The sequence below is a fragment of the Cetorhinus maximus genome, chromosome 24 (assembly GCF_964194155.1).
Source record: "Cetorhinus maximus chromosome 24, sCetMax3.hap1.1, whole genome shotgun sequence".
Classification (NCBI taxonomy): Eukaryota; Metazoa; Chordata; class Chondrichthyes; order Lamniformes; family Cetorhinidae; genus Cetorhinus; species Cetorhinus maximus.
The window spans coordinates 13,150,110-13,165,355 of NC_135902.1; the positions used below are offsets into that span (position 1 = coordinate 13,150,110).

Here is a 15,246-nt window from a genome sequence, read left to right on the forward strand (position 1 = left end):
GTTTTAAAACAGCTCTCTTTCTGCTGTACTGCTAACATTGCTATATAATATAGTTATGACATTAACTGAAATGGCTTACTTTGCTAATTAATCCAAGGTCAGACATCTTCTGAATTTCCTAACACATACAACGAGCAGATGGCACTCTTACAAGGAAGCTACTTTTCAGATGTTAAGGAATAGGCTACTGGAGTGTGCATGAAGCAAGGGTATTTGTGGAAGTTCCTTGTTTGTAAGATTCAATATATCGCCTTTGTAATATCCTGCAGTGTCTTTTCTCCTGTGCTTCACGAGAGGGAAGGTATGTCCATCTGTACCGTTAGTTCCATCTCTACTCTGCCGTACACCATTGACTATGGTTTTGCAGGCTTTGTCACTATAGCTGGCCTTACTGCATCTCATTTTTCCATAAGACTAAACTATTTTTGAAAGAACAAAAAAAACTTGCATTTCGACAGCCTAATTGACTTATTTTTTAAAAAAACACAGAAAAAAGACATAATTTTTAAAGCATCTTTCATGACCTCAGGGCATCGCAAGCACTTGACAGCCAATGAAGTATTTCAAAAATGTAGTCATTGTTGTAATACAGGGAAATGTGGCAATCAATATGCGCATAGTAAGATCCCACAAACAGCACTGAGACAATAACCAGATAATTCATTTTTGTGATATTGTTTGAGGGATAAATATTGGCCAAGATATCAGGAGAACTCACATACTCTTCTTCAAATAGTGCCACAGCATCTTTTACTGAAGAGGCCAGACAGGAAGTCTGTTTAATGCCTCTTCCAAAAGGTGATACCTCCGACAGTGCAGCACTCCATCAGTCCTGCACTGACGTGTCAGCCTCGATTATGTACTTCTGATTCAGAGGTGAAAGTGCTATGACTAATACTTATAAGGGTAAGGATGATCAGATCAGCCTAAATAGGGATGAATAGTCCATTACTCTTCCAGACTCCATTCAGAAAAGTTTTCATCACTTCTGCTCTTAATTAGCAAGAGAAGGAAATAAAAAAGTACAGCCAAACTCTGATTTCTTTCAACTAAAGAGAATCACAACACTTTTTTTATGTGAGCACAATATGAGCTAAATGTTTACAGTGCCAAGATTACTGTACAATTGCACTAGGTTGCTGCAGACAATTTATTACAGATGGTTTAGACATGATTGAATAAAATTAACCAGTCAATAATGAATTATTCCCTGATAAACAGCTATTGATTCACAAACTAATTTGAAATTCAGAAGTTTGTGGACAGAACAGAGCAGATCCTGAGAACAACTTTGAACCAAACTCACAACGGTCAACAGCAGGGAAAAGCAGAAGAATCATGTTTAACTGAGAGACTGTAAAAATTAGATCCCCCTTAAGACATTTATTTATGACAATAGTGCATGATTCAGGATTATTGCAAAGAAAGTAGGAGACCTCACACCAAGCAAAGCACTCCCTTTGCTGAAATTATCTCTCTAACCCTATTTCAGCAGAACACCTGCTGAATCATGCATGGCCACCTTATTCCTATCTTGCTTCCATTGAAAAATTAATCTCCTCATTCTAATTTGTGCTTGTGAGCAAGACCAGTCATTAAAGGTAGCCTGCTGAGCCTGATCATCAGTTGTGTTTAAAATCTAATAATTCAAAGCCTAGTGTTCACACAGGACTAGAAAGACATATTTAGTCTGGTTTTTTTTTTGCAATTTCAGTCATGTCATGCAATTGTCTGTGAAGCTGACGCAGATTGTATGAATCACAATGCTATTTCTCTCTGGGAGATTAGTTATGTCCCCCTTTACTCTTAATCTAAGCGTTTTTCCCCATTTTTCCTTATTTCTCTGTTCCCCAATGTTACTACTTGATATCACTACCACCTTTACATCTGCCAGTCCTCACATTCCCTGCGTTTAATTCAACAGTTCCCAATTTGATTGTGCCAATTAGTTCTAATCACTAAAGCTGGATCGTTACGAGACTAGACCGAGATAACTCTCTATCTTTCCCTGGCACTGGTAGGTGCAGTAACTATTCTTAAGTTTCCTGATTGCAGGCTGGGCCCTCACCCCTTCCTTCTCGCTAACTTATACCTGAGGAGACTGACTCTTAGAGAGGGTCAAAAATTGAGGCTGGGTCTATGAGTTAATTCTGCTGCAGGGTCTTCAGTAATGGGAAACGATCAAGTGACAAGAAATAAATGATAAACAGAACCATGGGAGCTCCACTAATCTATTATACAGAGGCTAAGAGATGCTCATGTACAGTTATAAAACTACTATACAAGGCATAGATTTTGATGATCATCAACCAGCAGAGCAGAGTGCATGCAATTTGATTCACTGTCAGAGCACTGAGATTGTCACATTCTTGACCATGCTCAGACAAGTATGCAAACCAATATTTAAGTTGCATATATTTCTGAAAGTTTGGGATGCTTTATAAGCTGGGAGTTTGTCATCATCATCCTGTAGATTTGATCACTGCCTTAAAGGTTACTTGATTTCATCATACCAGCTGACAGGAAAATGGTCATTTACAGGAGTTACGGCACCATACATCAATGTCCTATGATAGCAGCAGTGTGCTGCACATACTGCGTAACATTAGATACCACTTGCAGAAAATAAATAGGGTTGCAATTAAGAAAAAATGATACATTTTGGAATTTCTCAGCAATGACTCACCGCATACAGTTAGTGTATTAAGAACCCAGGTATGAGCAAATTAGGATCCTGATCTGATTAATGCTGGAGGAGCTGTAATTGGAAAGAGGTGGGGAGGGTGTGGCGATCAGAATCTGCCAGGGTTCCCAATAGAATGCCCTTGTGGAAATTTAAGATATAGTTGACATCATTTGGAGGTTCATCACCAGTCTCGGCTGAGGCTAACCCCCATTGACCATTGTAGAATAGATACAGCACAGAAGGAGTCTATCTGACCCTTTGTGCTCATACTGGCTCTTTTTTAGAACTATCCAATTAGTCCCACTCTTATACTCTTTCCCCGTCGTGCAATAATTTATTTCCCTTCAAAGTATTTACCTCATTCTCTTATGAAAGTTACTATTGAATCTGTTTCCATCATCCTTTAGGCTTTGAACTCCAGATCACAGCAACTCATTATGCAAGAAATGTTTCCTCATTCCGCCTCTGCTTCTAAGGCCAATCATCTTCAACCTGGTCACCAACCCGTCTGCCACTGGAAACAGTCTCTCCTCATTTACTCTCTGAAAACAGTGCATGATTTTGAATGCCTGAACAAATCTCCTCTTTACCTTCTATGTTCTAAGGAGAATAAACCACTTGTGCAGTTTCTCCACATAACTGAAATACTCTTCTGCACCCTCTCTAAGGACTTGCCATTCTCCCTAAAGTGTGGTGCCCAGAATTGGACATGATTTTCTAACTGAGGCACAGCCTGTGTTTTATAAAGGATTGGCATAGCTTCCTTGCTTTTGTATTCTATTAATAAAATCAAGGATGCTCTTTTAACGGCCTTCTCAACTTGTCCTGCTACCTTCAACAAGTTGCTTTCATATATCGCCGGGTACCTCTGTTCCTTGTGCTGCTCCTTTAATTTCTACCATTTAGAAAATATTGCCTATCCTCATTATTCTGAGCAAAATGTGTCACTTCACATTTCACCTGCATTAAATTTCATCTGCCATGTGTTGCTCCTTTCCCCAGTCTATACCCTCCTGAAGTCTATTATTTAATTGTTTACTGCATTTCTGAGTTTTGTGTCATCTGGGTGAGATGCCAGACACCTGCCTAGAGCACACATCAGAAGATTGAGTACCTGGGATGTTCCATCCATTAATCGTAAGGTTTAAATCTAGGAGCCCTGGGAGGAATAGGTAGTGGCACTGTAGCTTAGTGGGTCAATGCTGCAACGTGTTGTGGGTGGTGAATGGGCCTACTGGAGAATCAGGGGCCCTCTTGTGTAGGGCATTAGGGTTCACCTACTGGTGCTAGCAAAATTGACAGAGAGTGGAAATATAACTACTTGAGTGAGGAACGTTGTAGGAATAGGAGGGGTTCTGAGGAAGGACAAGAAATTAAAAATGGAGGAGGAAGAACTGAGAATGAGTTAATTGTGTTTCACAATTGTCTATTCACAATATATATCAATGATTTGGATGAGAGAACCAAATGTAATATTTCCAAGTTTGCTGACAATGCAAAAATAGATGGGAATTTGAGCTCTGAGTAGGATGTAAATAAGCTTCAAGGCGATCTAGACAAGTTGAGTGGGTGGACAAATACTTAGCAGATGCAGTATAACGTGGATAAGTGTGAAGTTATCCACTTTGGTAGGAAAACAGAATGGCAGAGTATTATTTAAATGGTGATAGATTGGGAAATGTTGATGTACAAAGGGACCTGGGTGTCCTTGTACACCAGTCACTGAAAGCAAGCATGTAGATGCAGCAAACAGTTAGGAAGCAAATGGCATGTTGGCCTTCACTGTGAGAGGACTTGAGTACAGGAGGAAGGATGTCTTACTGCAGCTGTAAAGGGCCTTGGTGAGACACCTTGTGCACAGTTTTGATCTCCTTAGATAGAAACATAGAAAACATAGAAACATAGAAAATAGGAGCAGGAGTAGGCCATTCGGCCCTTCGAGCCTGCTCCACCATTCATTATGATCATAGCTGGTCATCGAACTCAATAGCCTGCTCCCACTTTCTCCCCATATCCTTTGATCCCTTTTGCCTCAAGAGCTATATCTAACTCCTTCTTGAAAACAGACAATGTTTTAGCCTTAACTACTTTCTGTGGTAGCAAATTCCACAGGCTCACCACTCTCTGGGTGAAGAAATTTCTCCTCATCTCAGTTTTAAATGGTCTACCCTGTAACTTCAGACTGTGACCCCTGGTTCTGGACTCCCCCACCATCGGGAACATCCTTCCTGCACCTACCCTGTCTAGTCCTGTTAGAATTTTATAGGTTTCTATGAGATCCCTCCTCGTTCTTCTGAACTACAGCAAATATAATCCTACCTGACTCAATCTTTCCTCATATGTCAGTCCCGCCATCCCAGGAATCAGTCTGGTAAACCTTCGCTGCACTCTCTCTATAGCAAGAACATCCTTCCTCAGATAAGGAGACCAAAACTGCACACAAAATTCCAGGTGTGGTCTCACCAAGGCCCTGTATAATTACAGCAAGACATCCCTGCTCCTGTACTCGAATCCTCTGGCTATGAAGGCCAACATACCATTTGCCTTCTTTACTGCCTGCTGCACCTGCATGCTTACCTTTAGCGACTGGTGTACAAGGATACCCAGGTCTTGTTGCACATTCCTCTCTCTCAATTTATAGCCATTCAGATAATAATCTGCCTTCCTGTTTTTGCTACCAAAGTGGATAAACTCACATTTATCCACATTATACTGCATCTGCCATGCATTTGCCCACTCACTCAGCTTGTCCAAATCACACTGAAGCATCTCTGCATCCTCCTCACAGCTCACCCTCCCACCCAGCTTTGTGTCATCTGCAAATTTGGAGATGTTACATTTAGTTCCCTCATCTAAATCATGAATATATATTTTGAATAGCTGGGGTCCCAGCACCAATCCCTGTGGTACCCCACTAGTCACTGCCTGCCATTCAGAAAAAGACCCGTTTATTCCTACTCTTTGTTTCCTGTCTGCCAACCAGTTTTCTATCCATCTCAATACACTATACCCAGTCCTATGCGCTTTAATTTTATACCCTAATCTCTTATGTGGGACTTTGTCAAAAGCCTTCTGAAATTCCATATAAACCACATCCACTGGCTCCCCCTCATCAACTCTTTGAGTTACATCCTCGAAAAATTCCAGTAGATTTGTCAAGCATGATTTCCCTTTCGTAAATCCATGCTGTCTGTCTGATTCTGCCACTGTTTTCCAAGTGCTCAGCTATTAAAACTTTTATAATGAACTCTAGAATTTTCCCCACTACCAACGTCAGGCTGACTGGTCTATAATTCCCTATTTTCTCTGTACTTCCCTTTTTAAACAGTGGGGTTACATTAGCTACCCTCCAATCGTAGGAAATGTTCCAGAGTCTATAGAATCTCAGAAATGCATCAACTATTTCTAGGGCCACTTCCTTAAGTACTCTGGGATTTAGATTATCAGGCCCTGGGGATTGATCTGCCTTCAATCCCATCAATTTCCCCAACACCATTTCCCTACTAATACTGATTTCTTTCAGTTCCTCCCTCTCACTAAACCCTGTGTTCCCAACATTTCTGGTATGTTATTTGTGTCCTCCTTTGTGAAGACAGAACCAAAGTATGTATTTAGTTGGTCAGCCACTTTTTTGTTCCCCATTATAAATTCCCCTGTTTCTGACTGTAAGGGACCTACATTTGTCTTCACCAATCTTTTTCTCTCCACTTTTACAGTCAGTTTTTATGTTCCCTGCAAGCTTACTCTCGTACTCTATTTTCCCCTTCTTAATCAATCCCTTCGTCCTCCTTTGCTGAATTCTAAACTGCTCCCAGTCCCCAGGTCTGTTGTTTTTTCTGGCCAATTTCTATGCCTCTTCCCTGCATCTAATACTATCTCTAATTTCCCTTGTAAGCCATGGTTTGGCCACCTTTCCTGTTTTACTATTGCGCCACATAGGGATAAACAATTGTTGTAGTTCACCCGTGCACTCTTTAAATGTTTGCCATTGCCTATCCTCCGTCATCCCTTTAAGTATTGTTTCCCAATCCATCATAGCCAACTTGTGCCTCATATCATCGTAGTTTCCTTTATTAAGATTCAGGATCCTAGTCTCAGAATCAACTATGTCACTTTCCATCTTGATGAAGAATTATATCATATTATGGTCGTTCATCCCCAAGGGGCCTTGCACAACTACATTGCCAATTATTCCTTTCTCAATACACAATACCCAGTCTAGGATGGTTTGTTCTTTAGTTGGTTCCTCAACATATTGGTCCAGATAACCATCCTGTATACACTCCAGGAATTCCTCCTCTATGGTATTATTACTAATTTGATTTGCCCAATCTATATGCATATTAAAGTCACCCATAATTACGGATGTTCCTTTATTGCATGCATCTCTAATTTCCTCTTTAATGCCACTCCCAACATCATCACTACAGTTTGGGGGTCTATATACAATCCCCACTAACGTTTTTTGCCCCTTAGTGTTTCCCAGCTCTACCCATACAGATTTCACATCGTCAGAGCTAATATCCTTCTTCACTATTGCGTTAATTTCCCCTTTAACCAGCAATGCAACTCCACCGTCTTTTCCTTTTAGACTGTCCTTCCTAAATACTGAATACCCGTGGATGTTCAGTTCCCATCCCTGGTCACCCTGCAGCCATGTCTCCGTAATCCCGACTATATCATACCAGTTTACATCTATTTGCGCGGTTAATTCATTCACTTTATTGCGAATGCTCCTCGCATTAAGGCACAAAGCCTTAAGGCTTGTCTTTTTAACATTACTTGTCTCGTTCCCACTATTTTTCACTGAGGCCCTGTGTGATTCTTGCCCTTGGTTTCTCTGCCTATCACTTTTCTCATTCCCCTTTCTGTCTTTTGTTCTTGACCTTGATTCCCCCTCCTCTGACGCCTTGCATAAGTTCCCACCTCCCTGCCATATGAGTTTAAACCCTCCCCAACCACTCTCGCAAATAATCCCCCAGGACATCAGCCCCAGTCCTGCCCAAGTGTAACCCGTCCAGTTTGTACTGGTCCCACCTCCCCCAGAACCGGTCCCAATGTCCCAGGAATCTGAAATCCTCCCCCTTACACCATCTCTTCAGCCACGTATTCATCCGATATATCCTGCTATTTCTACTCTGACTGGCACGTGGCACTGGTAGTAATCCTGAGATCACTACGTTGAAGTCCTACTTTTCAACTTACTTCCTAACTCCCTATATTTTGCTTTTAGGACCTCATCTCTTTTTTTACCTATGTCATTTGTACCAATGTATACCACAGCCGCTGGCTGTTCACCCTCCCCCTTCAGAATGTCCTCTAGCCGCTCTGAGATATCCTTGACCCTAGCACCAGGGAGGCAACATACCATCCTGGAATCTCGTTTGCGGCCACAGAAACGCCTATCTATTCCCCTTACAATTGAATCCCCCATAACTATTGCATTCCCACACATTTTACTCCTCCCCTGTGCAGCAGAGCCAACTGTGGTGTAACAAATTTGGCTGTTGCTGCTTTCTCCTGAGAGGCCATTCCCCTCAACAGTGTCCAAAGCGGTATATCTGTTTTTCAGGGGAATAGCAGGAACAGGAGATTCTTGCACTGCCTGCCTAGTCCTCTTGGTCTGCCTGGTGGTCACCCATTCCTTTCCTGCCTGTGGACTCTTAGCCTGCGGTGTGACCACATCTCTGTATGTGCTATCCATGATACAATCAGCCTCACGGATGCTCTATAGTGTCCCCAACTGCCACTCTAGCTCTGAAGCCCAGGCTGCCAGGAGCTGCAGCTGGAGACACTTCCCGCACACATGCTCACCCCAAGGCCTGGAAATGTTCCCGGCTTCCCACATAGAGCAGGAGGAGCACACCATGGCTTTGAGCTCTCCTGCCATGATTTACCCCTTTAAATTAAAAGAAACCTTTTGGAAGATCCTTAATATTAAATAATATCAATTACTCTAGGGCCCTTCTTCCCTGCTGCTCAATGTTATAGAATATAGCCCTTACAAACGATGAACAATAAAATAAGACCTTAAAAACTTTAAGCGATAAAAGTAGTAAATACTTACCCAACCATACTCACGGTACTCAAAGGATCACATCATTCCCTCCTCACCGAACTCCTTCAGTCACTAAACGCCAACTTAAGCACTCTACTGCAGCCCAAGGCAGCACTCCAGTGCAGACAAAGTCAGCACTGTAAGATGGCTGTTTTTATACTCTCTGAATCTAGCCTCTGACAACCTGTTTAAGCCAGTTATCTAATTAACTAGTTGTTGCTGCAAGCAGAGCCAATATAAACCCTGTTTTAAAGCTGACCTAAAACTCACGTTCTTCCAACCCAAACAGCCACTTTTAGTTGTTTACTAAATTAAAGGAAGACTAGACTTTAGACAGAAATTAACCCTTAAATTCCCTCAGTCACCAAACTCCAACTTAAGCACTCTACTGCAGCCCAAAGCAGCACTCCAGTGCAGAGCAAAGAAAGGATATACTTGCCATAATTCCTGGGATTGCAGGATTGTCATATGAGGAGAGTTTGGGCCGACTAGGCATGTATTCACTGGAATTAAGAAGAATGAGAGGGGATCTCATGGAAACATATAAAATCCTGGACAGGGCTGGACAGACTGGATGCAGGGGTGATGTTTCCTTTGGCTAGGGGGTGTAGAACAATGGGGTCAGTCTCAGGATATGGGGTAGACCATTTAGAACTGAGATGAGGAGAAACTTCTTAACTCAGAGGGTGGTGACCCTGTGGAATTCCCTACCACATGAGGCTGTGGAGGCCAAGTCACTGAATATATATAAGAAAGAAACAGATAGATTTCCAAACTCTAACGATGTCAAGGGGATGGGGAGGGAGCAGGAGTTTGGCATTGAGATAGAGGATCAGCCATGATAATATTGAATTCAGGCTTGAAGGGCCAAATGACATAGTCTTGCTCTTATTTTTATGTTTCTTTGTTTCACAAGTTAACAACAGCCCCTTTTTAAAAGCTGCATATAGGGTAGCATCTGAACAACCAGCTCAGTTAAACAGGATTCTCAATATTCTACAATCTAGTTCAACCAGAGAATCAACCCTCAAACAATGTATTTTTCTTCTTCAGTTGTTTCCACCCTGTTCTTAAGACATTGACTCATTGCTAGAGTAGATTCCATGAATGTTCATTATTCAAGCATAACCTTTAGTAAGGATTGGGGTTATTTCACTGTGGATGTCATGGAAGATCAGCTCTTTCCTGATTCCATTCACACACATGTACACATGTACCTCGAGCAGATCACTAGATAACTAAGAACAAGAACAAGAACCCCAGCTGCTTCCTTGCTCTTTCACGCAGGGCACTGGGTAACATCTCCATCACTGTGACAGCTGAAATCAGCTAACTCAATACACAGCAGGGAGCAAACCTCAGATGTTGTTGGCCTCTACTCAACTGGCTCAACTACTCAATGGATAAATTAGCTTAACTGATCAAGACAGCTTCCAAATTACCTGGAAGCTCCTAACAAGCAGTTTGTTGCTCTCAGTATACACACAACAGTCCCAAGGCATCAATATATTTCCCTGTACAGACACTAAACAACATATTTGTATTTTTTTTTTCAAATGAAAATGGACGAATTGAAATAATAAAAGAAACAAGTGTAACTGGACTTCAACTGACTGCGAGAGCAATCAGAGTAAATCACCATGCAGAATGTATCATAGCATCATTATGTCTTGGAAATATCAAGCCATTACAAATAATCCTCATACAGATTTCCATTTTATCTTCCTCTCTTTCCATCAAATATATTTATTTTTGTCACTGACAAAATTATTAGAGGACCTGGCACTGAGGGGGCGGACTGATGCCAACTGAATTAACATACACAGTGGATGCTAAAGTACCCTGGGTTAGTTTTATCTAATTCTTTAATGTCAATTCAGCTCTCAAAACAGCTGGCCTCTTGAAGTCTGCCTAAAACCAGGTTTCCTGGTAATGTCACAGCAGTCACTCTTCAGATAAATATGCCCTCAAAAATGTTAAAATGCTGATAAAAATAGGATTGATTGAGAGCGATAATTATTCAGTGTTATTTTTGAATGAGATTTGACCTGTATCTGAATCTGGAACTTTAATCAAAACACAAAGGTGAATTCACTGCATAATTCATCTTTTTTAAACTTGGAGACTCTGGCAGTGTGGTCACTCATGACATCTCAGTTCATTCTAGGAGCTGGAGAGAGTGGGTGGCTGAGATGGTGCCAAGTCAGTGAATGGGATTTCTGTAGTCAACCTCACCATGAGCTTAAAGCCAAAGCTCTGTTTGCACAAAGCTGCAAAATAGCACTCAATAGTGAATTTGCCACTCCTATCTGTGCCTGGTTTTCCTCACACAGTCAATGCATTTTCTCTGATCATGGTTCAAAGTGCAAAATCTTGGATTGTTAGCTGCATTGGGAGATGGTGGATATCTAATGTGCCTCTCCAGCCATTGGTTCAGGGTTTAATAGAGACTCACATGCACAAGAATTGGCATTGTATACATGTAACTGCTTGAAAATCACATTGTCCCTGGAATAGGTGGAATGCAGCCCGCCAGTACAGATGGATCTGTTAATCTCCCTGGCAGCAATCCCAAACTTTCCGAGCGGAGGGAAAAACGCTGGGTTTGGGCCAAGAGATGGGATCGTAATGACGCGTGCGACTGATTATTTACATGTAGCATTCTGAACAAAAAGAACAATAATAATCCAACAGGCACTCCTGCCACTTGGTATAGAGATTTCCACTTCATATCTCTTTTTGGTTACCTCACTAGACTTGTTACAATTACTTTAAAAAAACTGCATGGAGCAAAGGAGTAGATAACATTGCAAAATCATCACCTCTTAAACATAATTTGTGTCAATTTCTGCTTCTCGCTCGCAATTATAGATTATAGTCATATGATGACTATGATGTTCTCATTCCCCTATGATGTTCCCCCCACCCCCCCCCCACCCCTTTTCTTCGCAAAGACATTGAGCTGTACAACTGTGCTGTTAACAGTCACAGTTACCACTGCTAAGTGCCTATTATTTAGGGGGTAAGCCCAGGCAGTTAGTGTTAGCTGTTTATATGGGAGCATTCCAGCCAAGGTCAACACCACAACTCAACAGCTCTGCTATTGGGGAAAACAATCTGTGCAATCATACATTAACGCATAGGTCAGGAATGGTTATAATTCATTGATTAGAAACTTAAATCTTTCATAATGAGAAATTGCTTCAGGTGATTTATTTGTTTTGTTTTATCTTTTCTTCTAGGTGTCCTCTGGCTGTCCATTGTGGCAGAGATTCTTTATATCCTCTTGCTGGTTGTTGGGCTCAGCCTCATGTGCATCGAGATCTGCCACTACACAAATGTGATTGATGGCTTAAAACTGAATGCCTTCGCTGCCATCTTCACCGTCCTATCAGGTAATTATTTCATTATTTACTATCTGTCTCCTGAGAAACAACAGATTCCAGTTTATTTATGATCCGAGTTCGAAGGAACGACATAGCTTTGCACAGCTTAAAGCAATACTGTTAAGTGATTACTCTGAACCGGCTGTTCACAGGTTTTAGTCTTTGGCAATGTGCATAACCAGTCCACAGTTAACTAGTTAACAAGGACTGTGTGTCACAGCTCACCCTGCTAATGGTGACACTGGGACAAACATGTGCATTGTCAAAAAAGACAATGGGGGATACATATAACTGGTTAGTGATGACACCAAAACATATATTTAAATGTTTATTAGGAAACAGGGATAACCGGATTAACTGGAACAAGGTAATAAGTTGGTCCCTTTCAATGGGGACATGAGAGTCTCCATGAGAGTAACCTGTTAATAAATTAGATGGCTCACCTGCGCTTGTCTGGATCTGAGAAAAGCCTTTTAAATTTTCCAGGATTTCATTTATTTAGGGTCAGTTGTTACGATGCCTGTAGAGACTGATAATTTTATAGAAGATTTTGAATTTCCAGTAAATGAAGGATCCACAACAAGATTTCAAGTGTTTAGACTTTTACTGTAGCAAACAAACTAAAAACAACATGACTAAACACTATTTTTGTAGGCAACTTATATGCTAAGTTACAGAAAAGTTAACCCTTGTTATTACTTTAACACAACTGATAACCCATGCCTCAGATATACATTATGCTGCACTCTCCTTGGAATTACAGTCCTTATAAGAAGCAGTCTACAGTTACTCCCAGCTTCCAATGCATTTGTGTTTCTCCATTTCGCCAGATAGTAACTTCAAGTGCCCATCTAAAGATCCTTCAGTTTTTGGAAAGTTTCCAAATCCACTAGTGACAGTAAAGCTTGCTCGATGGTTCTTCTCCCTGTCTGACTATATCAGGACAAATCATCCAGGTTCTTTAGTTAGCTACAGGATGTGTCTCTTCGACCAGAGCCCATGCTCCCTTCAGCATCCTGCTGTGTTATCTCACAGAGAACTCGGCAGCTTCTTCTCTCTGCTAACCACACTAACTGCAGTCATTTTCCTCTCTCGCTCTTTCCTCTTCTGCCCAAAAACCTGGAAATTGAAAGACTATTCACTGTCAGCACAGCTGCCCTTGCCTTTGTTTTCAGATGTGAAAACTTTGCACCTTGTTCAGCAAGTCTTTTGACTTGGGGCCCCTCTTGTCCCCATAACAACCAAGTGACCCAGGCTTGTTGTCGGGTAGAATTCTGAACAGGTCACATGACTTCTTCACTCCATTTTACCTTAAATTAAACAGTTTAAAACATGACAATCTTATAAAACCCATTAATCATAACGCTGTGGAGAATGAGAAACTCATCCTTCAGAATAAATAGTGGCTATAAGTCATCCACATTCAGAACCTTTCTCCTTCCTTCCACAGTGAGACAATCTCATTTCTTCCTGCCTTGTTACCAGGCAGAAAATACCAAGTTCCACAACTTTTAAAGACTGCATCCATTTTGCAAATGATCAATTCTGGTGTGACAATATCGTCTGACTCAAGTGGGTGTGTCTGTCCTATTTTTCCAAGAATACTTAATTGATCAAAACTGGCCTGGAGGAGTTACTGAGTCCAACAATATGATAAATGTTTACAAACAGTAGGAATGACAAAATCGTTGATGTGTCCTAGATAACGACACTTTTTAATGGCAGGAGTCATGCTGAAGACAGCAATCTGCTCAGGTAATCCCTCGAGTCCCACATAAAGTGCTGGTTTTCACTACTATGACTGCTTAACTTCAACAATAGATGTCGCGGAGAAGAATATGACTAACTGATGGGGAAAATAAAGCCTGCAGCATTACTTTTAAATGTGCCAAGGCAGTCGAATGAGAGTGCACATATTCAGGGTTATGAAAGGGAAGCTTCTCTCCATGGAGAGCGATCAGTAGGTTGACAGGAATGGTCCTTGAAGCGATGGCCTTGGACTTTTTAATGTAGTAATTGAGGAGGCGATATTCCAGAAGGATGAGATCAAATGTGAATAAAACACAAAACACTTCACCTGAATTAGAGTGGTGACTTAAGCTTGTTGTATCCGGGCTGATTGTTGAAATAGTCTACAGAAGAAGTGGTCAACCATGCACAGGTTTCACACCTCTGTTCACTTTGACTGAGGGTTCATGCCACTGGCTCAGCAGATGGTAAAATCAGCAGCTCCAGGGCTAGTCAGTAACGTGTGCCATTTTAAATATCTACCCTCATGTATTCTGACATGAGGGTGACTTAAAATCAACCCTGAAAGGTAGTTAAGATTTAAACTTGTACAAAGTGAATGGAGGGTAACTGAAATGTCTGAAAAGAAGGCTCTCAAAACAGCAAGGCGATTCAAGGACATTTTACAGCTCTGTGAAAAGTTGGTGCAATGTTAATATTGGTGCAAAACCATGTCAGTAATAGTGTAACCTTGCATCTGAGGAAATCGTTGTCCCAGAGGTAGTTTGCCAGCCATTGGCAGATGGAAGTAAGGTTGAGGTTAAAAGCAAAATACTGCAGATGCTGGAAATCTGAAACAAAAACAAAAATAGCTGACAGATGCTGTGTTTTTCCAGCTATTTTTTGTTTTTGTGTGGAAGTAAGGTTGGTTGGTTGCAATGGTATCTGAGGACTCAAGGCAAGTCCAGTGGGAGGGTAAGCAGTGACTGTCAATATCCAGCAGTTTTAATATGGACCTTTAAAGAACAGTGGTTAGTTCAGATGTAGACCAAACAACCTGGCGTGTTCAGGGCAAGCTAATTTCTGGACTGGGTTGTAATACAGGTGTTAGGCCTTTTACTGGCATATTTAAGAAGCTTGGCAGCCACCAGGGACACCTCTACAGTCCCCACACGAATATATCAAATTTCTTTCTGACACTGTTCAGGTGATGATGGTTCGACACCTAAATTGGATCTCTTTGCATCCCATTTTCTGTCTGAGAAACAGGTGCAAAGAGATCCAATTTCACCCCCACTGCTTATAAATTGCACTATTCATTCCCCAGTTTTTGCCATCCCAGTTTTTCTGCTTAAGCTACTCTCACTTCTGACCAATCCCTTTTCCTA

The 15,246-nt window shown here is 41.4% G+C and overlaps 1 protein-coding gene across 1 annotated transcript in view; it reads left to right on the forward strand.

Annotated features, from left to right (window-relative positions):
* Positions 1-15,246, forward strand: part of gsg1l2b (gsg1-like 2b) — a 178,691-nt gene that overhangs the window by 5,885 nt on the left and 157,560 nt on the right. Inside the window, exon 3 of the mRNA XM_078570601.1 lies at positions 11,987-12,139. Coding sequence (XP_078426727.1) covers positions 11,987-12,139 — 153 coding nt within the window. The remainder of the gene's footprint in view (positions 1-11,986; positions 12,140-15,246) is intronic.